The 27,074-nt window shown below is 59.3% G+C and overlaps 1 protein-coding gene and 1 long non-coding RNA gene across 3 annotated transcripts in view; one reads left to right on the top strand and one right to left on the bottom strand.

Moving 5' to 3' along the window:
• PEPD (peptidase D) overlaps window positions 1-27,074 on the bottom strand; it is a 109,644-nt gene that overhangs the window by 81,015 nt on the left and 1,555 nt on the right. The window contains exons 2-6 of one of the 2 annotated variants that reach the window (XM_025425197.3): window positions 20,232-20,415; window positions 18,139-18,266; window positions 10,081-10,144; window positions 3,599-3,646; window positions 2,091-2,152 (exon numbers count right to left, since the gene is read on the bottom strand). In XM_025425197.3, coding sequence (XP_025280982.1) covers window positions 2,091-2,152; window positions 3,599-3,646; window positions 10,081-10,144; window positions 18,139-18,266; window positions 20,232-20,415 — 486 coding nt within the window. Of the gene's footprint in view, window positions 1-2,090; window positions 2,153-3,598; window positions 3,647-10,080; window positions 10,145-10,576; window positions 10,746-18,138; window positions 18,267-20,231; window positions 20,416-27,074 lie in introns of those variants that run through there. The other variant, XM_025425198.3, reaches the window with a different exon arrangement.
• On the top strand, window positions 16,313-18,290 carry LOC112645564 (uncharacterized). The gene is made up of 3 exons (XR_003127126.3): window positions 16,313-16,671; window positions 17,037-17,200; window positions 18,151-18,290. It is a non-coding gene; the product is annotated as an uncharacterized LOC112645564 (long non-coding RNA).

The raw sequence follows: 27,074 nt of genomic DNA, 5'->3' as shown, positions 1-27,074 counted from the left end.
AGACGCTGGCGGACTGCTGGAGGTGGACGCTGGGGCCCCAAGTCCTACCCCCGGCATGCAGGGTAGGGGCACCCAGCACAGACTCCTACCCAACAGAGCAACCCCGGAGGGCCGAGCTGCTCGACAGGGGCCCCAGTGGGAAGGGGGGGAGGAGCCCAGGCAGGCCAGAGGACTGTAAAGCCGAGAGGCACGTTGGGGGGCTCTCACCAGCAGTCTATCAGCCAAGACACAGGGATATGGAAACATGCGGGGGGGGCTCCCTCAAGGCTGGGGAGTACCCCACCTGGTCAGCCCCATCCGGACTGGACTACAGACTGGGGAGGGCCCAGCCCGTGCCTAGGGAAAACGAGCAAAGTTCAGGCAGTCCCTGGCTCTCCAAGAAAGCTGCCGAACGCCGACCGGGTGGGGTGGGGGTTGGTTTGGCAGAGCGCAGGCTCATCTGGGCTCTTGGCAGGGGCTGGGGGGTCCCACGGAGCAACAGGGGATGAAGCCTGAGGTCCGCATACTGAAGGGAGGCCAGACCTGCTCCTGGGGTGCTGGGGAGGCACTCTTGGCACCAGAAACCTCTACAGGGGGGCAGGCAAAGAACCCACAACTCACTGGCACTGAGAGCCTTAGAATCAGTGATCCCGAAGCCCACCTGGCCCACTGCACAGATGGGGAGACTGAGGCTGAGGGGCCAACAGGGCTTGACAGGGATGTGCTTGTGAACAACTGCTCACTGGGCACCAGCTCCCTGCCGGCTCCGGGAGAGAGCAGGAGCCCTTTGTGCCCCCGGGGCAAGCCCGAGCAACAGCACGCTATGCCTGGGTGAGCTGAGGCTCCGATGGCAAGCTCCGTTAAGGTTAAAGCACCGGTCAGTGAGGCGGCCACGAGGGCTCCGTCCTCCCACGCAGGGCCGGCCCCCAAGGCAGAGAGAGACCCGGCCTCGGAGGGGCCAGCCCATGGGAACGCGGATGCTGGTGCTGGTCAAGGCAGATGAGCAAGGGAGCACCTGGCGGTGCTGGGAGAGCAGGGAGGCCGGGCCCAGGACAGGCTACAGCGCGCCGGGCCCTGCGGGGGGGGGGGGGGGTGGACAGCAGCCGTGGCCAGCACTCCAAAAAGCAAGCACGTGGCCACTGCGGGGAAATTCCCAAGAGGATGCAGGGATTTGAGCAATGAGAAGCAAACCTGATACTCGCCCCCACCCCTCCGCTCTTACCGTTGGGGGAGTGATACATATTTATGAGCTCATAATCCTTCCTAATCACCCCTACATCACACAGACGCACAAACTCCCTGTGGCTCCAGCTCATACATAATTATAAGGCGCTTCCTGTCACCGCCCAGGTCCAGCAAAGGATGACAGGACACAGTGGAGCGGTGCGAAGTGCAGTGGGGGACGGGGGGAGCTGGGGAGAGAGGCCCAGGAGGAGGGCTGGGGGCCATCCACGCTCAGCGGCCTGGAGGAGCAGATGCCTCCTCTCAAGGGCTCCTCTGCTGCAGCCTGGGGCCCCACAGATCACCCCCACCACCACACATGCCAGTCACCAGCCATCCCAGGGACACAGCACGGCTGTAGGGAGCACACTCTAGGGGCCTCGGTGTGAGGGGGGATACGGGGGGCACGGTGCCCCACCTTGGCCCCACATCTGCCTTTCTGCCCAGGGAGGCCCAGAAAGGGGGAGAAGGGTTTGGGGGATCGGCCTGGAGCTCAACGAGGGGAGCAAGGGCAGGGCAGGGGGGTCCCTCTCTGAGACTGGGACAACAGAGGACTCAGGCGGGGGGAGACGTTAGCAGCCAGGACTGAGGGGAGGGGCTGAGAAGAGCAAAGACCACAGTGCTGAGCACAGGGCTCTGGAGGGAGGGCTGGCCCCCCCGCATGTGCTCCCCGAGCCTGGGCAGGTCTGCACTTGCATTATGGAGCTCAACAGAGAAGTGGAATTTTTGGCAAATTATTTTTCTAAACATTTTCTCAAAATTCCCAATCCAACTCCTTAGCAGTCTCCTGCCCACATGTTTTGTGTCCGGCTTGTAGATAGGGCAAGGCCTGCTGGTGAAGAGGTGACCGGGGGGAGGATGGAGACCATTCTGGGGGCCCCGGGACTCACCTGCTAATGCCTTCGAAGGAGGCCTCCCTACAGACACTGCCGCTGTCCGTGTTGACGCCACGCTGCAGAGACAGAGGGAGTGTGAGGGGCCGCCCTGCGGGGTCCCTGCCACCTGTTGGGGGGTGGGCCCGCCTCCTACATCCAGCCTCAGACTGGGGAAGAACCTGGAGCCCTCACCCCTGCCCATCAACAGCATCCCTTCCTGCCTTTCAGGCAACCCCCAGCCAACCCTGCCCTCCCCCCTGCACAAAGGCAAACTGTCCTTCCTCTGCCCCAGCTTGAACGGGGAGGATGGGGGCCACACATAGTATCCCAGGTGCCTGAGATCCCCCTCCATCAGACCGCCCTGCTGAAACCAGCTCAGGCCATGCAGGCACAGACCAATCTCTCTCCTAGGCTGGCCCCACCTCCCTCAGGCACACAAGTGTGCACACCCTACCCCCTGACAAGATCCAAAAATGCACGGTCAAATCCAGCGCCCCCAGAGATGTGGGTAGAACCCAACTCAGGCATGATGGGTGCTTCCAGTGACACCAGGGAGCTGTGGTACATTGTTCTCCTTCCCCCAACTGGGAGGAGACGCCAAGTCCTCTCCAAGGAGAGGAGACAAAACAAGGGACTCAGAGAAGAGCGTGCCATCCCCGGAGAGCCAAGGTGTTTTAAACAGCCCTTCTTCCTCAAGAATGGCAAGCCAATGTTTAAGACTGGCCCTCAAAGAAAACACACTGGGCCATCTCTGCCCACAATCATCTCACCTAATCTTCCTGCTCAGCCATCAGAACAGCAGAGCGGAAAAAAGAGACCATGTGAAGTGCTTAAAAAAACAAAACAAACAAACAAACAACAAAAAAAACCCAACCACCAAGAACGATCTCTGAAAAAGAATCGATGAATGAGGGAGACAAAGGTCACTGTGGGAGGGAAGAAGGGTTGTACACTCTCCATATCTGAAACTCCCCAAGGTCAAGAGAAAGCAGGAAAGCAGGCTGCTTCTCTGAGCTATTTCGCAGCAGCCCGAGTGCCCCCACGGCCCTATGTGAGGGGTCCACCGTGCACCCCACCCCGCCCCCAGGCTGTGGCAGGCCCCCCATTCAGTGCACCCAATTCTAAATCTGATGCAAAGCAGCCAGGTGACCTCACAGGCAGAAACCACGGGTGTGCTTTTAAAACTCTATTAACGATGGAGGAGACACAGGGTGGAAGCTCATTGATCTTCTACATCCACAAAGTCCATGAGCTCGGCCTGACACAAATGCATCCCCCAGCCGGGTTTTAACCCTTGGAGTAGGCGTGGTATCTTGTCCATGGAGGCCTTCTGGCAGGACACAGCAGATCCTGGGGACACTGGGGATGGAAGATGTGGTCCTGGATGTACCCAGCCATCCCGAGTGAGGTGTCGCTACGTGTTACTGACCATCATTCCTCCTCTGGTTTCCAAATCTGCGGGGGCAGATGGTTCCCTAAAACCCTTCCCCGTGGTGCTTGGTCCCCGGACACCAGCTACTTACCAAAGTGAGGAGGACAGAGGGGCTCTGTGATGTCAGGACACTGGCGATCTAAAAGGTCAGAAAGAAAAATCCACTTTAGAGCAACCGCAAAGACATCTGATGGGGATGATTCGCCACTTCCGAAGCCCGCTCACATTTATGGAGCCAACTGTTAAGACAGTGATGTTGTCTCCATCCTGCAGATGAGGAGACTGAGGCTCACGGACGCCAAAGGACTTCTGAAAGCCACATGGCTATCAAGTGGCAGACAGGGACTCACACCTAAATCTGGCACACCTTCCCACATGCCCACATGCCCACCTCTTACCAAGGACTGTCCACCCGCCAGTCCCTCCTGAAAGACCTGTTCCTACTACCTCTTAGGCACTGACCCCAACAGCTTCCTATCCCAGGGCAGACACCTTCCTCCCTGCCCCCACTCATCTCCTAGACTGTGGGGAGGAAGCTTGTCCCAATCCCACCCTCTGTCCCCCACCCCATCCCTCCTCCAGTTCGACCCACTCAGGCCTCGTGTGCCTGCATCCCAACCCCATGAATGAGCGTGCCATGCCACCTCATCTCTCCACACCTCTGCTCGGGGTCTTGCCCCTGCCTCATCAACGGGACTCAGAAGTGAGGCTCTCCGCCCTCCCTCCCCCGACAGGTTCGTTCACTCCCTCGTCTCGTCCCCTGCCCCATTCCCCTGGCCAAGTGCCCACCACGCTGCATTAGCCGGGATATCTGTACCCAGGAGTGCCAAGCACCGTGGTGGGAGCACCCTCTGCCTCTCCGGGCCCCCACTCCTCAGTCAGCCCTGCGTCTTGGTTCCCAAAGCCCTCCTGTCTGAGCCCCCCCACCCCCACCTGACAGTCCTCCACGCCCCGACACAGGGCGAGCATGAGAAGGATCTGTTGTTTGTTGTTTTAACAGCTTTACTGAGCTCTCACTGACACACTCTACAATGCACATGTTTAAAGTGCACATTTGGTAAGTTTTGACATATGTATATACATGTTTTTTAATACTGAGAGGCTCCCCGAGAAAACCCGGAATATACTGAAACCTGTAAGAAGATAAAATACACCGGGATCCCTGGGTGGCGCAGCGGTTTGGCGCCTGCCTTTGGCCCAGGGCGCGATCCTGGAGACCTAGGATCGAATCCCACATCGGGCTTCCGGTGCATGGAGCCTGCTTCTCCCTCTGCCTGTGTCTCTGCCTCTCTCTCTCTCTCTCTCACTGTGTGCCTATCATAAATAAATAAAAAATTAAAAAAAAAAAAATACACCTACAATCCCGTCCCCAGAGACTTTTTATCTCTGCACGTGAGAACAGAGATCTGTAACGACATTTGGATCATGGGAAGTTACCCACTTCACTCATTTCCTGAGATGAACTGTTCTCCGACCATGTGATTTTTACCAGTCACTACTGCCGGGGAGGGTAAACGCTCCACAGCCCCTGACTATGGCCCGTGCTGGTCACTCCAGGCGTCGTCTCATTTAACCACCCATGAGGTTGAGGCTACACGTGTCCAGATTTCAGAAATGAGAAAGCTTATGGGTTCGATCGTTTGTCCAGGTTCACAGTTAAAAAAAGAGCAGAGGCCAGAGTTGAACATCTGGCTGCATGACAGCCTCGTAATGGAAATGGCACAGTTCATTCATTCATTCCTCCACTGGCTATTTAGATCGTTTCTCGTGATTAACTACTGTAAGTGATGCCCTGATGAACACTTTTACGTACAAGGTTATTTCCTTAACATAAATTCCTTTAAAAAATTATCTCCTTTAAAAAAAAAATTATCTCCTTTAAAAAGAGAGAGAGAGAGCCAGAGACACTGCTAGGTGAAGAGCCACGTTTCTTTGAGGTTTTTGATGCTTGTGGCCAGATGACTCTCCAGACGTGTGCCAACCGCCGTGCCCTCATGGCACACGAGGCTCCACCTCCCTGGACCCTCTGCTCTGACTCGGGAACTGCTCTGAGGATGACTGAAGCCCGCCCCCCAACCCCCTCTGTGCTGCACACACTGATGGCTCAGCTGAATCCCTGCCACTCCTGCAGGCCCTCCCAGAGCGGGGGGGCAGGGCACTCATTAAAAGGAACAAGAGCCGTGCGTGGCAGGCCCCTGGGTGTGCTGTCCCCTCGATGAGGCAGGTCTACACTCATCAGCACAGAACGACTCCGTCAATTACGGTGGCGGGACCAGAGAGCGGGGAGGCACTCGGGGATTGTATGCCCTACTGTCCTTGGCAGAGGGAAGCCAGATAACAAACGTGTGGTCTGATGGGTTTTCTCTCGGCAGCGGCTCAGGACTCGCTGGTTAGGAATCGTGGAGAAAGCAGGCCTCTCCTTGCCGCCTAATGTACAGACGGATCGAGACCCGACACAGAGCGGGCTGGGCAGCGTCTCTGATTGATCACGATGGCCTGAGTGGGCCCTGGTTACCTCTGCAGTTGCAAAACCTCCCCCAGCCTGGCAGCTCCATCCGCCCTTCCACAGAGAGACCCACCAGCACTACCTCCTCATTAGCACACCCTCATTCCACGCCTCAGAAATAAAGGAGACGGGATGCGCCTGTGTGTCACCAGCTCAACATGCAGCTCCAGCACACAGGACGGCACGGCTCTGTCAACATGGGGCCTCGCTGCCACAGAGCGGTGGCCACTGGGGACCCCTCAGCTTTCACAAACCAGTGCTGTTAAATGCCCCTGACGTGCTGCATCCCAGAGCCTGCATCAATTTCCCGGGCAGCCGGGCCTCTCTGGCAGGTTGGGGCGGATGGCACACATGGAATTTGTCAGAGCCTGGTGCACAAGCCCCCTCCCTTGGGGACAATCAGAGGCTTCCTGTGGACCCCTCGTGCAGCCTCATGCCCAGGGCCCCAACCAGGCCTGCAGGTGGGTGATGGGCCTGAGAAAGGGGCAGGGTGGTCTTTAATCAGTGCTGTAAGAAAGCCTGCACTGCCCTAGGGAGCTGGGCTTCACCCTGCAAACACCCAAGCTTTTATAAAGGAACTATTCTGGGGTGCCTCAGTTGGTTAAGCATCTGACTCTTGGTTTCAGCTCAGGTCACCATCTCAGGGTCATGAGACTGAGCCCCATATCAGGCTGCACCCTCAGCGTGGATTTTGCTTAAGATCCTCTCTCCTTCACACGTGCTCTCTCTCTCTCTCCAAAGTGAATAAGTAAATCTTTAAAAATGAGCTGTTTTTCATGGCAGTCTGAAACAAGGGTGCAACCTGGTAGCTGCTAATGTGGCTGAAAACCTGAACTTATTTCAAAAGTTTAAACATCAGGAAAGATCACAAACATGGATTTGCAGCTGCTCCTGAACAACTGGAGTTTCCAGCAACTCTGGACCAGCAGTCCCACGTAGCAGCTGTCTCCTCAGACGTCCCGCCACACCCCACACACCTCCCTACGCCGAGGCTGAGAGGCCGGCGGCATCCATCAACGTGCTGCCACAATAGTTCTCTTACACTCATCAAGCCACTGAGCCCGGCACTGAGCCACTGACCCCGGCACCTCCCTGCATCTGCCCGGTGTGTAAAGGAGAGCAAATGCACAAAATGTGCCCTCCACCCTGCCAGCACCCACCCCCCCCAACCCGCTTTATGAAGACCAGCCTTGGCACTGTACTGGAGTGCGATGCCTTGAAGCACGTCTCAAGATTCTCCTGAGCACCCCTTTCTCGGGGGAACCACCATTTGCTCTACCTTATAAATAATTAAAATCTGGGTCATCTCTGGGGATGAGAGGAACTGGACAGCCATGTTCACTATATCAGACACCTGCATTTTATACACGACAGCAAGTGACCAGCCATGACCTGGGGTGCGCGGCTTCCTGCCTTCTTTCAGAAAAGAGAAGTGTGAGCTGCCTCCCATCTGTGATTTGTCACGGATGGCCAAGGCTGCCCGAAGTCCAGAAAAGTGGCCTGGGGAGCCTTTTCCCGAAGTAAAGGGCTTCCTGTCACCGCCCCTGATGGAACAGGCCCCAGGCACCTCAAAGGCCTCCCAGCACAGGTATCTCGATGCAGCAGTTTATAGTGTCGGGCTCCATTTCGAACCACAGAAAACCAAAGACAACTTGGGAGTCTGTGTCAGCCCTTACGTCTGACAGGGCAACTGCAGAAGTGGAGGGCCTCTGGGGTCCCAAGGTCCTAGGGCTGCCCCCTACCGTCTGGGGGGCTGCCGGTGAGGCCGTTCACCTCGGCCCTGGCCTCCTCTGCAGTGGGACGGGAGCTGTGGCCCACCATGGGTCAGGGCACAAGGGATGAGGGGATCGTAGCAATGGTTCTGGAACCCACAGATGCCAACCCAGGGTGAGGCCCCTGACCAGCTGTCAACGAGCCCTCGTCTCCAGTAAGGACCAGAGCAGTACAGTCATGACAAAATTGATTAATGATGACAGTGATGATGATGGAACACAGCAGACAGCCCGGACCCAAGATCCTGTCCTCTGAACTCCTCTGAACACTTCATTTAAGGTTCTGCTTCGTAAACACAAGCTGAGAGTGTGCAGCTCTATGGGGCTGTGATTCTACGCTATCGCTACAGGCTTTCCTGGCCCGACACTCCAGACCTGCTTCTCCATATCCGGAGGCCAGTTCTCCTCCTTCTCCCCAGAAATCACAGGATGAATGGAGTTGAGGTTCCTCTAGACATGAAAGCAACAATGTCAGGCTGTGGCTAAGGAGGCTGCAGCACAGAGGCGCCCTGACTCGGTGGGCTGAGCCCCAGGCTGCCCCCTCCCCCTCCAAGTTTCTGAGAAGGCCCAGGTCCAGAGGGCAATAATGTTAAAATGCAGCTTAGGGAGGCAGGAGGGATACACTTGCCAAAGGAGAGGGTCAGGAAACAGAATCAGAACTAAGGATGGGGCAGGCCCCTCACTCACTGATACTCAGAGATACAAGGTAAGCGACAGATGACCTCATCGGAGGCACACAAATGAATGTTCCGGCTGAGATCCTATCCCCAGAGCACTATGACAGGTCACGTGTATATTAACAGACTCTTTAGATGCTATGAGTCACCCCCCGGAAACTTGGTATCGAAATCCCAGGACAAAAAGAAAGATCCATCCAAAGCCCCCTCCCTCCACAACCCAGCCTGGAAGAAGGTGCTCCGCACCCAGGCGCCCACGGCCTTGTGGATGCAAGCCGCTCTCCTCCACCGAGGCGCCGCCCTGCCACAGTCACCTCCTGCAGCAGACCGTGTCCCGGCTGCCAAGCTCAGCCCTGGGCCTCAACCAGCTCTGATGCCCACACTCCCCTGGAGCCAGGCAGGCAGAATGGGGCAGTAACGTCGGGGGAAAAGAACTGGGCCTTGGGGACAAATACAAAGCAGCAGAAGGCAAGACACAGAGCACCCAGCACATCTGCTGCAGCTCCCGAGAGCCGGGGTGGGAGGGGCGCCAGTGTGGCCCAGCGTCGGCAGGGATGCAGTGGGCTGGCACAGGCCTTGGGGCACGGGTAGGATATAGACAGAGGCGTGGGTGCAGCATTCTAGGGCAGCAGAACTGGAGCAGGGCTGGGCCTGTGTATGGGACAGTACCAACGCTGGCCTGCCCTGGGGCTGGGCATCCCCGAGCAGCTGGGGCCAGGCCCCTGTCCCAGGGCTGAGACTCTCGGCTTCCTCACTGTGCCGTGGGCCTGGCCAGGATCCCTGCGAACCTGCCTCCTACCCGGTGTTGTCATTCCTCAACACAGCCTGTGTCCTACCCAGGGGAAGGGGTAGCTGCTTGGTCTCCAGCTCCTCAGCTGCTTCCACGCCGATCCCCAGCGCTTAAGTAGTACATCCATGTGCGCTCTCGGGCCCCATCCAGCTGGTCCTGCCAGGCTGGGGGTGGACCTCGAGCAGCAGGCACTGACTGACCTCTCGGTGTCAATGTTCTACGCAGCCCTGGCCTGGTCGCAGCGTGGCTGCCGTAACAGCGCCCGGGGACGGAGCAGAGAGGCCTCCCTGTGTGCCTGGCAGTGGCTGCAGTACAGGTCCAAGCAGAGCATGGGACTGCACGGCTGTGTTCTCACCTCTGCCCTAACCCTGTCCCATCAGCAGTGGAAGTCAGAGGCAGCCCCTGTGACTGCCTGGATTCGAATGCCAAGCCCCAGAAGGACAGCCATTCACCTACCCAGGACACATGGCACTGCTGGGCAACCAGGCTGGCAAGTAGATTAAAGCCAGGGACCTGCAACTGTACCCCACCGCACAGGCCTCTCCAAGTCTGGGGCTCTTCTGGCAGCGGCATCTGCGGCCAGCAGTGGCTGTGGGGAGGACCTCCCAACCTGTGAAGGCCCGGGCTGAGCCTGGGGGGCATGTAGATGAGATCTCCCGGAGACGTCCTCCCTCCAGGAAGCTCAGCAGCCACAACTCAGGTACCAGAGGCCTCCAGCCACTGAGACGGGGGGCGCAGCCAGGCTATGGCAGTGAGAGGAAGGGGGTGTGAGCGCAGAGGTGTGATGGAAGCCCTCAACTGCTCAGAGAGGAGTCGGCCGCTACTGACCTCGTCTGTATACTGGACGTCATCCACGGCATACTTCTCCTTGAAGTACTCCTTGGAGTGGATCCTCAAAGGGAAGCACAAGGAATGCCAGGGTCAGGGTTTGGCCACACTTGGCACAGGCTGCCTTCCCGCCCCCGAGCCCAGACCATAAAGCCCCAGGCCCATCCCTGCCCCTGCACAGAGCAGGTGTACACAGCACAGACTCGGGCAGCAAAGCGTGCCGGGCCACAGAGCGAACGCTGAGCCGCACCTGCCTCCCCTGACCTCCCCCTGCTGACCTCTGCTCGTCCTTGGAGCCCAGTGACCCTGGCCACCCGCAGCAAGCATCTGCAGACCAAACCTCCCCTCCACCACCCGTGAGAGCCCACCAGGCAGCCAGCCAGCGTACCCTCTGGGGCATGAAATAAGCTGCCTCCCGGGAGCTCCCCCATGGAGCCTCTTTAGAGGAAAGTTTTAAAATTAACATTTTGAAGAAGTCAATATCACTATTACTCACCATGATGAGAAACATTCAAGCTTACTCATCATCCCTGAAAAATCAGCCAGGAGAAGAAGACAGAGACAAAGAGAGGAGGAGGCTGGGCCACCTCCCGAAGGGCTCCCGGTCATGGGTGCAGTCCAGCAAGCACCACCCCAGCCCCAGCCTCCTGGTCAGTGAAGGGGCTGATGTCACTGCTGGTGTCACCGCTGGTGACCTCACATGAGGTGGAGCACTAGCCACAGTGGGGGAAGGTGTCACAAGCCAAGTCTAATGACGCACACACGCCATCCTGCGCCATCCCACGCCTGGGCACCACATCAGCACGGGGTGGGGGGGACATACCCCCAGCCTGCCTGTGATCGCACGGTATTCTAGTCACCGAGTGTTAGATCTGAAAGAGGCCTCAGGAGAAAACAGCAGATGGTTTTCAGACTGTGCTTCCTGGACTCTCAAGGGCGAGCAGATGACGGCGGGGGGGCGGGGGGAGGTGACAGTGCCAAGGACAGTGTGCCTGGGGAGGCCCACCAGGGACAGGGGAGGGAGCACACTTCCAGATGCGGAGATGACTACCTCAAGGAGCCAACTTCACGTCTCTGAGATGCCAGTGACCAGCGTCACCCTGGGAACCAGAACCACCCACTCCCACCCCCAAGGACTGCACCACTTCCCTCTCCACTCAAGCATGCACCAGAGAGATAGTGGCTGGGCAGCAGGGAGCGTGGACCGGGGGGCAGATGGGTGGGCCTTGGGGGATCAGCAGGGAGCTCACAGCCACGCGCAGTGAGCACCCCTCTCTCTTCTCTGAAGTGGGCACAGGGCGTCCAGCCCTGGCCGTTAGGAAGTTGCACGATGCAGTCGCATCAGTTCCACACCTGAGACAGGACTCAAAAGTTAAATGGCCAAAGTCTGGCACCACCATCAGCAGCACCTGAAGCAGCGCAGGGCAGACCGGATGATAAGCCCTCTCCTGGACACGGGAGGCCCAGCTCTCTGTTGACCGCGGGACAGCTCGCTGACCCTTTGCTACCAAGTGGTGACACTCTCAGCCACGTACAAAAGTGCAGGCCGGAGGGGTGAGGCGGGGCCATCGGCGTCCTCACCACATCCATCCTCGACTGCACCGGCCGCAGTCCCAGCTCCAAGACAGATGCCCCGCACCCTCGGCAGGTCCCCTGCCCACCTCTGGTCCTGGTCACTTCATCTCTCGCAGCTGGGACAGGCATCCAAAGCAAACTCCCAGAAGATTTGGGAAGTGCCAAGGACCTGCTTCGAGGGACGCTCCCTACAGGGGGCTGTCTCAGCCATTACCCCGGGGCACTTGTACCTGCCTGCCTGGGGGTCTTCTCTCTGCAGACCTAGACCTGACGCCCGCGAACGTCCCTGTGTACTCAGCCTGAGGTTTAGGTCTTCACAATGTGGAATGAGAAGAGAGGGAAGAGGGGTAGAGGCGGGGCGAACACCAAGGTCGCTGTGGCCCGTGGGTGGCTCCGGGGCTGTGTGCTCACCTGTCCACCCCTGGTCTACCAGCCACAGGCCAGCCACTTGCCACCGGGGCCCAGGGGCAGCCAGGGCCGAAGCCCCCCGGAAGCCTGCTGCCGCCACCCTGATTGTCTGAAAGTGAGGGCAGGTGCCTCCCAGAGAGGCTGACTGACAGTCTAGAGCACCCACTGGGTCTCGAGCGCCAAGACCAGGAGCCACCAGAGGCCTGGTTCTCCACAGGAACGACCACTCTGACAGACACAGTCTGAAAAGCTGCTGGTGTCTTTTCTGGCACTCTGCATGTATTCTTCCCTAAAGGGCAGAGATAATTAAGTGTGAATACTACTTATTTTCTATGTTTTGGGGCTAATTATAGCAAAAATAATTTAAATGTCACCTCAAGGGACAAGTGGGCCAGGCTGCCAGCCACCGGAGGCTCGGCCACCATGACTTGGCGGGGTTGACCAGAGAAGGAGCAGCACGTCCACGAGAGTCCACAGAACGGGCAGGACAGGTCGCGGGGCTACAGACCCCCCCACCGTGGGCTGGCGGCAGGCAGGTGGAGGGCCTGCATCCTGCCCTGTCTGGAGTCCGGGGCCGGCAGGGCTGCTCAGGCCAGATCCCACCACAGGGCCAGGAAAAGGGGGGTCGGAGGGGAAGCCGACGCCACCCTAGAAACTCTCACTTCAAAGGGAAGGGACAGCTCTGGCAGGAGGGAGGAGAGCGCGCCCCACCCAGGGGGCTAGTGCTTTGCCCCCGGCAGCCGGCCCGGCTCGACCTAGAGGCGGCCCTTCCAGAACCCGGGGTCAGGGTGGACACGAGGAGCGGCAGCTCTCCGTGCGCGGCCTCCCGAGGTGCGCGGACGTTAAAGGAAAGCCCGCGGGGCACACACAGTGGGGCCCTCCAGAACACGAGATCGCCAAGCACAGGTGCCGCCCGCGAGCGGGTAACGGGGCAGAGCTCTACCTCCGGCATCCCCGGCCACGGCCCGTGGCCACGCCGCTGCCGCCTCTCGGCTCATGGCTCGATGCCGGCGTGCCTCCCCGCCGGAGCTCAGGCCTTCCAGCGGCTTCTCCGAGAAATGGACACCCCTCCGGAGCGCCGCGGGGGCCCGACCCCCAGGATCACGGGGCCCGCGTGGGGGAGCGCTGTGCCCCGGGCTGCGCGGAGCCGGGAGAGGCCCGGACGGTGGCACGTGGGCCAGGCCCTCCTGGGGACGGGAACGCGCCACGCCCTGGCCGCAAGGGTGGCCTTGGTCCACGTGTGCGTACGGGTGGGCGAGGGCGGCCGTGAGAGCCTGCTCCACGTTACACACACACACACACACCACACACACCCAGGCTGCATGCACGCCCCACCCCAACACACACGCACACATGTACCTCACACATACACCACACTGCACCACGCTACACACATAACCGTAGTATACGATGTGCGCACTCTCACACACACACACACACACACACTCCACGTGCACACACAACCACACACACCCAGGCTGCATGCACACCCCACCCCCGACACACATACCACCCATCATCACACATAAGCACACCACACACATGTACACACCACACTGCACTCCACTCCACACGAACCACGGTACACACCGCATGTGCACTCACACACACATCCCACCCCACATATGCACACACAGCCCAACTACTGCACACACCCAAACCATATACACCATATATATGCCACACTGCACGGCACACCCCTGCCACCCTCCCCACAACCACACCCCTGCCACCACACACACGCCACAGCACACACATCAGCTCAGGGCCTAGGGGCCTCAGCCCTGGAGAAACTCACTTCACTCACGGCACTCCTGGGCAGCGCCCTCAGGAGGGCAGGGACCCTCCTCCCAGCAAACCCCACGTCCGGCATCCTGTCTCACACTCCGAGCCCACGGTCTCAGCCAGGGACAGGAGAACACAGTCAAGCTGCGAAGGCTCTAGGAAGGTCCCCCAACTCGGCCCCGAGTCACTCATGCTCTGTGGGCACTGCAGCTGCCCCGTACGGCTCACAGAGACAATTTCCCGCCTGCTCAGAGGACCCCAGACAAAATGATGGGAAACACCCTCATATCCAAAGGCACTGGGCTCTTGTAAGCAAAGCTTCCAAATGAAAACAAATTACAAGCTACCCCATTCCCTGTCCCGGAAAAAGGCCTGGGGTGAGGAACAGGCTGGGAGCAGGCCCCTCAGCGCCTGCTGCCCTGACAACAGGACCCTGCCCTACACGCAGGAAGTGGCGGATCTGCAGATGGGAGTGCTGCTTCCCTGGACAACTCTGGACTGCGGTATCCGCCAGATGGATTTTCAAAAGCCATCAGATAGAGACTCAAAAGGAAGCCGAGGAGCTGAAGGTCAAATGTTCAGTCTGGTGGGTTTTGATTGCAAAGGCCAGGTAATCCCGACAGCCTCGCTCCCAAGCCCTATTGATGATGAGAGTGTCTGGAAAGAGCCGCACGCCATCAGAGCTGGCCCCTCCCCAGCTCCAGCGCCACACAACCAAGCCCTTCGCCACTGCCCTGCTGTGACCGAGCCTCCTCTCCCAAAGGCTGGGGATGTGGCGCCCAGGAGGGGGACGCACCAAGAGCAGAGGAAGGGCAACGCCTGCCAGGGTGGCCACGGTGGGGAGTCAGGGCTGCAGGAGACCAGGGTCTGGCTCTCCGCTGTGGAGCCAGGAGACCCCTGGGACCCACCTCCTCATTCCACCTGTCGGACATGGAGCCTTTCCAACAGGGAGACCCACACCACAGACCCATTTCTCCGCTCGAAGGTCACGCAAGCCTCTATGTCTGTACCAGACAATCAGCTGGCTCAGCAAAGCAGGGAAAGACGAAAGGAAAACTTTTTTTTTAAGGACTTATTTATCTATTTTAGAAAGAGAAAGAGAGAATGTGCGTGCACGAGCAGGGTGGAGGGGGAGCGGGAGGAAGAGCATCTCCAGCAGACTCCCGGCTGAGCGCAGAGCCAACCGCAGGACTGGATCTCACCACCCTGAGATCCCGATCTGGGCTGAAACCAGGAGTCAGACACTCAACCGAATGAGCCACCCAGGTGCCCCTCGAGGAGAACTTCCAACAGCAGCCTTGCAACCAGCAGCCAAAGCGCAGGCGTTATTCCTGTATTACTGAGGATTACATGCTGAGTAGCCAACTGCTGACAGCTGCTCCCTGACCAATCAGGTCCTGGGTTTTAAACCCTCTAGCCAAGTGCCATTTGGCTCCCCAGATGGTGGCTGTGGGGAAACATGGTGAGATCTGCTCAGACTTTCACAGTAGATGGTGGAGTCCCCAGAGCAGGGACAGGCCTCTCCTCCCACAGCCCTGGAGGATGTCCACCCTCCAGGACAGGCACTCCCTGACTTGACACAAGAGTCAGCTCGACATGCAAAGCAGCAGACAGAAGAGGAGATGTGCTCGGTGCCTCCCCACCCCCATCTGCAGACAGAAGTCCGGGGAGGCCCTACAGAGACCCTCCCCCAACCCCCCGTCCGCACCCACATCCCACAGCGGAGCACCTCCGACCGCAGGACCGGCGCTCCCAGAGCCAGCAGGCCGGGCCACAGGGAGGCTCAGAGGACAGCCCGCTCAAAGCCACAGGCGCAGCCCAGGCACCGGGGCCCCAGCTATCTGTGGGATGTGCCACTAGCAGGAAGGGATGAGGCGACAGTTCTGTGATCACCTCACAGGCAGGGAGGGTTCTAGGAGAATCCTGTTACCGAGACCAGACCTACACTCTCACCAGGAAACTCCTCACCATAGCTGTACCAGTTACCAGGGCTTCGCAGTGAACCATACTGACATTCTGCACGTTCATGGACTCTGAAGGTCCAGGCACAGGACAGAGCCCAGGAGTGACAGCTTATCTCTGCTCCACGATGTCTGGGACCTGAGGAGGAAGACTCGAGGGCTGGGGCTTGGGGTCACCCACTCTGGTGGGTGGTCTGGCTGTCAGTCGGTGTCCCATGAGCAAGAACCAGGTGCAAACTAGTCCAGCCATATGATGACCCTGCCGCATTCAGGCAGCAAGGCAGCCACCAGGTCCTGACCGGGGTCAGGCTGGGGGGGTGGGGGGTGGGGAGACTCCACCTCTCCACAGGGGTTGGCCACAAATATCGCTGGGGCCATTTCTGGACATCACAACCTGTCTGTCCCTGGTGGCATCTTTACCAACTCATTTCAGGGTCACAAAGGCAACCATCCCCACAGTGACGAGCACTATGATGACAGCCCCGGCGATGCTTCACAAGCAGCCCTGTCACTGTCCCACAGATAAGGAATCAGAGGCCCCAGCAGTGACAAGACCTGCTCTGTGAAGAGGCCATGCCCCGCCACCAGGAAGCTTCCAGCAAGATTGACCTACAGGACCTGCACAGGACACACCATCACCCAGAACCTGATCCTCTTTAAAGCAGGGCAGTCGTCAGGATTCAACCAGGAATATGATAAAGGCTGACCATCCAGGCTACGGCAGGACGGGGAGGCAAGAACCCACCTTCCAAGAGCACCCGCGTCTTCAGGCCTGGACCTGCTGATCTAGCGGGAGGGGTCCCGGAAGAAAGGACTGAGGAGGGCCTGCCCTGGGCCAGACCTGAGGCCAGTTTCTCTACAGGTAAAGAGCACTGTGGCAAAGCAGGCAGGGAGGTCCAGAGGACAGACGGACATCTGCGTGGGCTGGCCTCCCCTTCTGCACCTCCCTTCTTTGATTCCCCAGCCAGGGCTGGGCGGCGTGGAGCCTCTGGGGGCTCTCGCTGGGCCTGGCTCACCTTCCCAACGCGCTGCCCCCTCCCGGGGAAGAAGGCAGCACCACCGTCCAGCGTCCACCCTAATGCAAGCATGGAGGCCAGTGGGGGCCTGCGCACTACAGCAGGGCCATCTGTCCCAGGGCCCCCGAGAGGGCCAGAGCCTAAGTGCCCAGCCATGCACTCCAAGGGCCCCCTGGATCAGACATGCTCACTTCCCACCCTCCTTCCCCAGAGCCAAGAAGGAAACCATGCCACCAGGGACACACAGCCCACTTCTCTGCTGTCAGTCCTGCTTAAAGATGACTTCACGGCAAAACCGAAGGCCCCAGAGGGCCTCAAAGTGGAACTGTTCCCAACTTGTGGGCCTGAAGCCCTTGCCCCAAGACGACAGAAGAGGTACCTGTCGGGCCAACAACGTGGCTGTGGAGTCGCACCAAAGGGCCAGTGGGGAGGGGGGTGAACAAAGCAGAGGAAGCCGGGGGGCCCTATCCCGGCCCTCTGCACGCAGCAGCTCCCCGTAGCAGCCATGGGCCTGCCAGCCCACCTGGTAACAAGCGTTCAGGGACACCAGGCAGCAAGGGCCGCAGGTTAGACGTTAGCCCAGAATTATCACTCTCTGGGCAGAAATGACGTGCTGACGTGGTGATGGGCATTTAGCGGGATCCCCTGCGGGGCTCAAGCACCCATGCGTAAGTACAGCTTCTACCTCTCAGCACCTCTGAGCCAGCAGGATGGCTCCCAAAGAGGCAGACACGGCCAAGGGCCCTGGAGCCGGTAGGTGCCATGGACGGTGCAGAGGAGGCCTCCGAGCACAGCCCAGGCCCCCGTCCCACACTCCTCACTCAGCACCAGCCTGGAGCACGGAGCCACGGCCCGTCTCACAGGTGCCCACTGAGGCAGGGCCTCCATCTGAGCCAGAGACAGGCACACAGCAGGCATCCAGGACCGGCCTGTAAGGGATGGGGCGGGGAGAAGGGTCCCAGGCTGCCCTCTCTGACCTGAGCCAACTCCCATGACACCCAAGGTGGGGGCCACCTCCCGCTGACGCCACGCAGGAGTGACGGTCCACTGGGGCCAAAGCCTCCGGCATTTTAGCAAAGCTGGGAATCCAGAATTTCCAGATGAATACGTAGTACCTCCAAACAAACACGACTACAGTCTACGGCTGTGGCTCTGACGCCCCTTCCCCACCAAGGATACCAGGCTCCGGCCCTGAGCAGGCTGTCAATGGGCCCTGCCGCCGACACCTCCCCCGCCCCCCACTACTCCTTCCCTCCTTGCACCCGACCCCACGCTGGTCAGCAGGCAGTCACACGGCCCGGGCTGTTCCTTACTTTCCCATCCAGGTGGCGTAGCTGGCAGGAAGCCTGGGCACAAACAGGGTCGACGTCCCGGTGCCGACATCGATGGTGCCGTAGCAGCCTGGATCGGTGACGCCGAACGCCCAGTGAAAGAAAGACTCCTGTGGTGGGAACAAGGACCTTGGTTACCCGGTCAGCAGTACCAAAACATGCGGTGTAAGGAGAGAGGTTGGGTGTCAGACCGAGCACCCCAGAGAGTCAGCCTCAGGCTCCCCAGCTCTGGGAGACCGCCCCCCAAGCCTCACATAGTTCCCACCTACCCACTCTGTCCCCCCACCCCTGCGAGTGGTGGGCTGCCCATCACCCCCTCCTGGGATTGGGCATGGGGCAGCCTGGCTGGCTACTCCTGCTCTGCTCTGAGCCTTCTCTGAGGATGCGCAGTGCATGCATGTGCCGGAGCCCTAACCACACCCCCCCTCTCTGGCCACACCCTGGGGCACACTAGGACACGGGTGCCCACGCGCACCGTGGGCCCAGCACAGCCCTACCCGCGCCTCTCTGCTGCCCGCAAGCCCAAAGGTGGGCAAGATGCCACCCTGACTTAGACACCCAGGCCAGACCTGCACGGAAATGGGTTCCTCCACGTGGGACTTCTTACTTCCTTCTCCCACCCCCGGGGCAGGTGATGACTTCAGTGTTTAGCAATAAACACTGCGCTCAGATAATGTTATAAAGGTATGAAGTGGAGGAGGATCTCTTCTAAAATTAACCTTGCATAACGGCAGTAAGGGAGCCAAAGGCTGAATTTAGGAGATCGGTTTTTAAACCCCAGAATACGTAAACCTCAGGAAGCATCAAGACTAGTCAGAAAAAACTTATGGAGACTCCACGTCTCTAGCAGCCAGGACTACAGGCTGGCAGCCGCAAGAACGTGGCACAAGGCAACTTTCCAGCGGGAGCCACTTTCAGCAAAAACACTGCCGTTGCTCTGAGCAGCTGACAGCCCGGCTGTGTCCTGCGGGGCGGATGCAGGCCAGTGGGGAGGCCACATCGTGCCGCCCTTCCACACTCACGTCCCCTTCATATTTCCCTGCCTCTTCCTGGCCTGGATGTCGGACGGCCATGTCCCCTAAGCTCTGCCTGCCCCCAGGGAGGTTCTGGGGTTCCCGGGGTGTCAGGCCCCAGCTCCAGGTATGGCAGGGAGGAGAAGAGAGCCCTATCCCTAGAGTCCAGAGATGGGATTCCAATTAGCCCCATCTCCCCTGCAGGCAAGTCATTTCCTCTGTGAGGCTCGGTTTCATCATCTGTAAAGTGGGTGCAATGCTGGGATCAGTGAGAGTGGGGCCAGCTCAGGGCCTCTCCAGCTCTCTGGGTGAGCCCCTCTGTTGAGTGTCTTTGCTCCTGTTCCTGGAAACTGAGTGATGTCAGCCATTCTCAGCCAAGGCCACCATATCTGGGCTGGCTTCCTGCAGCAAGGCCACCCTCCACCACACGGGGTTCCAGAACCTCAAGGTGTCCCTAATCTACTTCCTAGGCCAGGACACCAAAACCCAGAGAGGGTCGCAGAGTCAGCAGTGGGCAAGCCACTCCTACGCAGCACCCTGTCCCCGTGCCCCTTCCAGGCCCTCTGCAGCCCGCGTCTTCCCTGCTGTAGATGGAATCTGGCCCCAGAAGTCTCTCCCCATCTGCACCTGTGCCCAGCCCACCCTCTTCCCACTCCCTCCTGCGGACACCACCCTCCCCCTTCCAGCCTGGAACACCCACCCCCAACTGCACTTGTCAGAATTTGCCCTGGCCTTCAGGGCCCACATCAAATACTGCCTCTCCCAGGAAGCCTTCTTGCCTGCTTGCCCCCCAGGAATGTCATTTTTCTGTATTCTGAACTAAGAGCTGAGACCGGCTGACACCAGCTCTGCCCCCACCCCCAGCTAGGAGAGCTCTAGCCCTCCAGAGTCTGGGATCCCTGGGTGCACAGGCCTTGGTCTGCCCTCATAGAGCCTCTTCGGGGTCCCCTTGGGGGTAAAGCTACCCAAGGCCCACCAGGCCCGATGCTGGAGGGAGGCGGACAGCCCACAGGAGGCCTGGGGCATACGGGACGGTGCACGAAGTCTCCGGGGTGGGCTCACCTGGCGGAAGAGGACCCCAGTGTCGGTGCAGTAGCGCTGCGTGTCCTCCCCGCCCTGCAGCAGCACCACAGAGCCGGCCTGCACAGCTGGGTTCTTCCGCAGCCGCTCACAGAGCCGCTGCCTGTTCAGGCCAAAGAGCGCCAGGGGCACCTTCAGGGTTTCGTTCCCCAGCCAAAATGAAGGTCTGCAAAGACATGAGCACACGTGGCCACGCAGGCTTCTGTTAGTGCCCCCGAGGACATCCACCTCCCATAGTCCGAGGTGACCCCCGCCCAGCAGCACGGGGCAAGCTGGCCCAGACTCAACCTGCTTGACCCAGAACAGTCCCTCACTAGGCTGCCGAGGACCATGAGGCCTCCTCGACCACACTCCCCGCCGCTGCCCCTGAGCACTGGACCGGAGCAGGGATGAGGGAAAGCTGTGTGTGTTTAACCCCTGCCCCCGGGGAGAGCAGGCCTGCACAAGTTTGCAGATGGACCCATCCCTGCCCTCAAGGAGCTTACCGATCAAGCGAGAAGGATCTGTGATCGGGCCCAGACAACCCTGGATCCCTGCCCCCGTGCCTGCATGATGCCGTCTTCTCTGCAAGTCACAGACCCAGCAGCCCAGGGCCGGGACACCCAACCGATCCCGACACGCATACACAGGACACCCAGTACCAGGCCCAAAGTGAGTCTGTGTCGAGGGGACCATGGTGAGATGGACTGGGCAGTGGCAGCCCCAGGGGTGCTGTCCTGGAGGACAGGCGTCACCCCACTCACTCCCCGGAGCCCACCTGCCTCTGGACCTGCATCCCATGTCTAGTCCCACATTGCTCCGGCATCCAACCTCCCTCCCGGGATCACTCTTTGTATCCAACATACAGGAACCTCACCCTCATGATAAATAAAACACCTCCTTTGACTGGCACATGCCTCCAGCGTGATTTTTCTCTTCCTTTTGCAGGAAATATCCTCTGCAGAGTTGCTCAAGAACCACCACCCCCCCCACGCCCTCTCTGGTGTCCCAGCTGCCCAAGCTCCCCTCAACCCCAGCCTCGGGCCTCGGCCCACCCCTCCCCACACTGCAGCCCCTGTCAGGCCACAGTGACACCCCCCTCCCAATCCACACAGGGCTTCTCAGTCCTCACCCAGGCTCTGGGCACCCAGGACCCTGGGGGCCACTCTTCCACAGCCCCAACCATGCTCAGGCTCCCTCCCTATCTCCACCTCCAGCTGAGGGACCCGTATCTCCTGCCTGGACCTAGACACAACCACAGGGAACTCGTCAGGCTCTCTGGGTCCCAGCTTCCCCCACAGCCTCTTCTGCACCCACCCAGAAGGACCCGCTGCGATGCAAATCTGAGCAGACCCCCTCCCCTGCCACCCCCCTCAGCTATCGAGAGCACTTGGAACAGAGCTACCAGGCACTGAGGGGCTCCAACCCCCACTTTGCCTGCACGGGCATCCCAGCTCTTCCCCAAACACCAAGAGCACCCCGGTCGGTGCCCGCATGGCTGCTGTTCTCACTTTATCTAGGCCTCTGCAGAAATGGCTGCTCTTCCCAGAAGCTTCCCGATACTCCGTCCAAACCTTATCCCCTGCTCTCGTCGCCCCTCTCCAGAGCGCGCAGCACTGTGTGGCATCATTTACCTGCTCACGGTCCCTGGGGTAAGGTACAAGCTCCGGAGGGCAGGGACCTGCCTTCCTGAATCAGCAGCTAGATTAAACGGACAGAGGGAAGGTCCCTGCAAGTGCACGGGGTGCTGGGAGGCTGAGGGGCCAGGCCCAGGGGGGGAGGAGGAGGCAGGCCGGCCCGGGCCATGTGCCGGGGTGGGGGGGGGGCAGGTTGGCACGCAGGCCCAGGAGGGCAGGCACAGCCCAGGCAGGGCTGGTTCAAGAGAGAAGGCTCTGCCGGGGACCGCACCCGCCCAGCCATGGGCTCCTCAGAGGCGGGGACCCTCAAGCAGGTGACATCGCCTGCACATCCTGGCTCCCAATGCCACCTTCTCAAGATGGTCTTCCCTGGCCTTCCTCCTTAAACTTGCAGCTCTCTCCCCTCCCTGTCCCCCAACTTAGCACTTGTGCCTTCCCGATCCACCCCCTGCTCTCTCCAGCACGCCCCCCCCCCCCCAGGACTCCACTACGCTCCAGATGGAGTTAGCCACTGCGAGGCAGGCAGGAAGAGGGGCGAGGGAGGGCCAGGAATCCATCCCCTGCTCCCTCCGTGGTGGAACCTGGAACCCGATGGCTGGTGGCCGCTCCCCTCAGGGGCCACAGCTCCCTGGCCCCCCTTCTCACAGCACTGCCTTGGCTGGCTTCTGGCCAGCTGCCGTCCTCTTCTCTCCCGGGCCCCCTTAACCTGCCCACGGCGCTGTAAACTGACTGCACTAAACATTAAGCTGTCTCCATCACCTTTTTTTTTTTTTAAAGATTTTATTTATTTATTCATGAGAGACACAGAGAGAGAGGCAGAGACACAGACATGAAGCAGGCTCCATGCAGGGAGCCCGATGCGGGACCCAATCCCGGGACTCCAGGATCACACCCTGGGCCAAAGACAGACACTTGACCGCTGACCCACCAGGTGCCCCTCTTCATCACCTCTTCCAGGGAGGCTGCCAGGTGTTCACTGGTGCTCACTGGGGAGGCCTGCGTCCACACACAAGAATGTAAATCCCACAGGCACCACTCTGGGTCTGCTCTGGTCGCTACTGCCCCAGTGCCTAGCACTCTGCTTGTCAAACAGCAAACGCTCAAGAAATATCTGCTGAGGCCACAACTGTCAATGGTGGGCGGGGGGTCATCTACACAGCTGCGCAGGTCAGAAATTGCCACATCAGCTCCAGAGTGGCAGGAAGCAAAACCCCTGGGCCCAGCCTGACCAGAGGGGTGGAGGGGTCATGCACACCCCACACAGGGTGACAGGACTAGAACTCCCCCGCCCCGTCCCTGGACATCGGCTGCCACTCACCCTCCCAGAGCAGTTGTACAGGGGCCAGGACTTCCTCTAAGCTGGGCTGCTTCTCTGCTATGCTTGGCCGCAGGGACCAAAGGGCAGAGGTGCCAGCTCGTAAACATGCCTGCATCCCAGCTGGCCATGCAATCAGGAACTGAAAGTGCGGCCACCAGCAGCCCACCGCCTCCCCCCACACTTTCCCCTCGCTCAGCAAAGCCTGAGGGGAGGGAGCCCCAACAAAGCACTAATGCAGGTGCAGATGCATGCTGACTCCACAGCACGAATGGCTGCAAATGCCCAGTTTCAGCCAGCACCCATCCCCCTCCCTGACCACTCCTCATCCCCCTCCCCGGCCCTCTCTCCTTAAACACACCAGGTACCAGCTCCCCCGGGCCTGCTACCATGCTCCCACCAGGAAGGCTCTCAGAGGGCTGGGCTTCCTCTTATCCAGAACTTTCTGAGAGACCTGCATTCTTCAGGGCACCTGCACTGGGACCTTCTGGCCCAAGGGCCAGGCAGCCCAGCTCAAGGCAGGAAAGTTGCTGAGAACCCCTAAAGTGAGTGTCAGCTGCTACGGTGAAGATAATCTGCAGGACTATGACCCAGGCCCCCGTGGGGCTCAGCCACAACAGAGAAGGGCCCGCCAGTCTGAGACACCAGGCAAGACGATGAGCTGCAGTCACACATTACAGCCGGGCACCCCAAGACACCCATGGAGGTTTACAGAGATGTGCCCTTTGATTTCTCCTGGCATAAACCAAACCCCCTGCGGGAAGATCGGGCCCAGAGCCAGGGCAGGTGACTTCCCACAAGCTCAGCAAAAGCAGCACCAATAAAACCCCTCCACCCGCTTTCCACTGACGCTCTCACCTGACACCCAGAATTCAAAAGGCAAAAGCCAGGTCACGCCCAAGTGCTGGTGCAAATAGGGCGATGGCCGAGGGAGATAGCAGGGGCTGGTGGGCCAGCAGACCGGCTCTGGGGCCCCACAGAGACCCAGAAGACAGGTTCCAGCCCCCACAGGGCCAGCCCAGGCCTGCCGACCGGCAGGGCCCAGGAAGCAGCCAGTGACCAGGGGTGGGGCGGGGCGGGCTCAGGGGAAGGGGGATGCTGCTGCCCCTACAACCCATGCCTGTCACCTCAGAGCACGGAGCACCCCCCACTTGCCTTGTGGCCACCTGCAGGGCTCGCACCCGAGGCCCGTGGGGATCCACACATGGAATCGAGGGACTCCATCTACTCGCATGGGAAAAATGATACCTTTACTGCCTTTAACCTGTCATCCAAACTCGCATTTTCTTCAATTAATGTAAGCAACTAACCACAGCCCCATCAGCGATGTATGAATCTGTCACCACCAACAATCACAGGTGTTTTCCTCTCACATTACTGATGTCACGGTATCTCAAAATGTCACTCTTGTTCATCACTGCTTCAAACTTAAGGTGGCGACTAGGCCCGCTGCTTTTATTAGTTCCTGTGTTAACAAAGAAGCATCTATTACTGTGCCATAAATTTATTAACATTTTGATAACTGTATTTTAACACAACTGGTTTTCCTCGTAGTCCTGTGTGTTTGATCTTAAGCATTTAAAAACACAGAGTTGAGAAGGGGGCACAGGCCTCACCCTGTGTGCGGCACAGGCAAGGATGAGGTCCCTGCACTAGAACGTGATGCTGCGTCTAGATGGGGCCATGCTGCTAACCTCCGGGCAAGAGGGGCCAGCCAGGGACCTCCTGCTTTCCTCACCATCGGCCTCCAGCTTGGGCTGGGCACCGAGCCCACGTGCTGGCTGTCAGCAAGGGCAACCCGCTCACCTGGCTGGAAGGGTCGGGGTGGGGGTTGCTAAGCCCACGTGAAGACCCAGGGAGAGAGAGCTGTGTGGAGTCAGGACCAGGCCAGGGAGGGCAAAGGGGCACTCAGCAGCCAGCCCCCTCCCACAGACCCACCCTTACCCACCCGCCAGGGTCAGCCTGACACCTCTTCCCCAGGAGCACAAGGTTCATATCAGGGTGGGGACAGGCTTGGATCCAGAACGCGACTCTTCAGGGTACTTTCTCTCCCAAAGAATGCTGACTTGGGTGTGACCTATGACCCAGCAGGCTCACACCCAGGGCAGCTCACCTGCTTTCCCTTGCTGGCAAAGGCCCCCTGGGCGGCGGCACCCCAGGAGCCACTCAGTTAAAAAAATCAAAGTTGTTTCTTCATCCTACTCAGAATTCTGTCCCCCTCCCACCCACATCTCCTCTCCTCAATCACTGAGAGCCTCCTTGCAAAGCAGGACAGCACACTGGACCAATTTAGAGTAAAATCCCCCGTTTTATTAAGCACCAGGTCACCCAGCACCAATCACACAGTGGCCATATGGCCCCTGGCTCCAAGGAGGCCAGCAGAGGCAGGAAGGGAAGCAACATCTTAACCACAAGTGGCAGGTGTGCGGACATGGAAAAGCATCCTGACAGTGCAAAAAAAACAAAAACAAAAATGGATTCTCTGGAGTTCTCGGCGGGAAGCTATCAGAGGTCAGGGGGGCGCGTGGGCGGCCAGGAAAGGTTTCTAGGAGGAGGGATCATCATCTAAGCTGGGCCCGCAAGTATGTGAAAAGCTACATCAGAGGCCAAGGGCCCTCCAGGGCCGGCAGGTGAAGTGGGCACAGCAAGGAAGAGAAAGGGAAAAGCCATGTGCAGGAGCAGACCATGGCTCAAGAGAAGGTAGGGGTCCCTCCCACCGAGTGCCATGGGATGAGGGGTGGAAGGGTGGTGGAGGACTTTGGAGCAGGCCCTCTGGGGACTATGGGACCCTCCATCTCATACTTGAAGTTCCTGCCCAAGCTGGCAGGACAGAGCAGGATCAACCCTGACACACTCCCCAGGGGAGCGTCTCGTTGCATCTGGAGTTTCTCGCTGAATCTGAGATGCTGGTTTAGGATTTCTTCCACTGCTTCCCAAATCACATGGAGCAACTCCAGTCACCTGAGACTCTCACAGCCTCCCCTGGCCCAGGCTCTGGAAGGACGCTACAGGCAACCAAATCTGACTCCCAGGGGAGCCCATGGCCATGATCTGATGGCAGAGTGCCTCACTGTGCCTGTGATCTGTCCCCCTGCGTGCAGATGGCACAGAGCTTTGCTGGAAACACACTCAAAAACTCCTCCCCTTCAAGAAGCTGCTAGGGTTTGCCCCCAGATTCAAAGTGTCCAGCAGGGCAGTTTGGGATGGCTCTTGCCAAAGAGGCCTTGTCAAGCTCTGGAAGCTACCTGCACTTCCGATAGTGCCCCCTCCAAGAACTCTGTCATTCTGTCATCCCTTTGCCCCTGCCCGCCCCCCCCCCCCCCCCCACCTTGGCCCAGAAGATCAGCTTTGCTGTAAGAGCGCTCCTTCCAGGATTTGGCCAGTTCCAGGCTCACCCTCATCCAAACAAGGAGCCTGGTTCCTCTGTGCCTTCAGGAGAGCAGCAGGCCTCAGGCCAGCAGAGTCCGGAACCCAAATGCAGCCCCTGGAACTGCCTGTGACGACCTGGCCGGCCCAGACATAAAGACAACAGACCCACATCTGGGCAGTGACCTACACTATTGTTCACTCCGCTCTTTCAGACAGGATCATAGGCGGGCTTCAGGGATCCGACCCCAGGTTCCTTTACATGCATCTGGGACCTTGCATGCACAGTTCTCTGTCTGAGGGGCCCCCAAGGGATTGAAGCCTACCCACACCCTCCCCTGAGCCCAGAACCCAGGCCCCTCCACAGCACACACCAAGACCAGAGGTAGACAGGTGGATGACAGGGTGCCGCGTGTCCATCTGCCCCAGTGGCCTGTGAATACCTAAGGGTAAGCCCAGTACTGTCCCTGGGACACAGCCGGTGTTCACTACGTGTTTGATCTGTAGGTCTTAAGCTCTCCCAACGCT

This window comes from Canis lupus, chromosome 1 (genome assembly GCF_003254725.2).
Source record: "Canis lupus dingo isolate Sandy chromosome 1, ASM325472v2, whole genome shotgun sequence".
NCBI lineage: Eukaryota > Metazoa > Chordata > Mammalia > Carnivora > Canidae > Canis > Canis lupus.
This window is presented reverse-complemented; position numbering and strand designations above follow the sequence as displayed.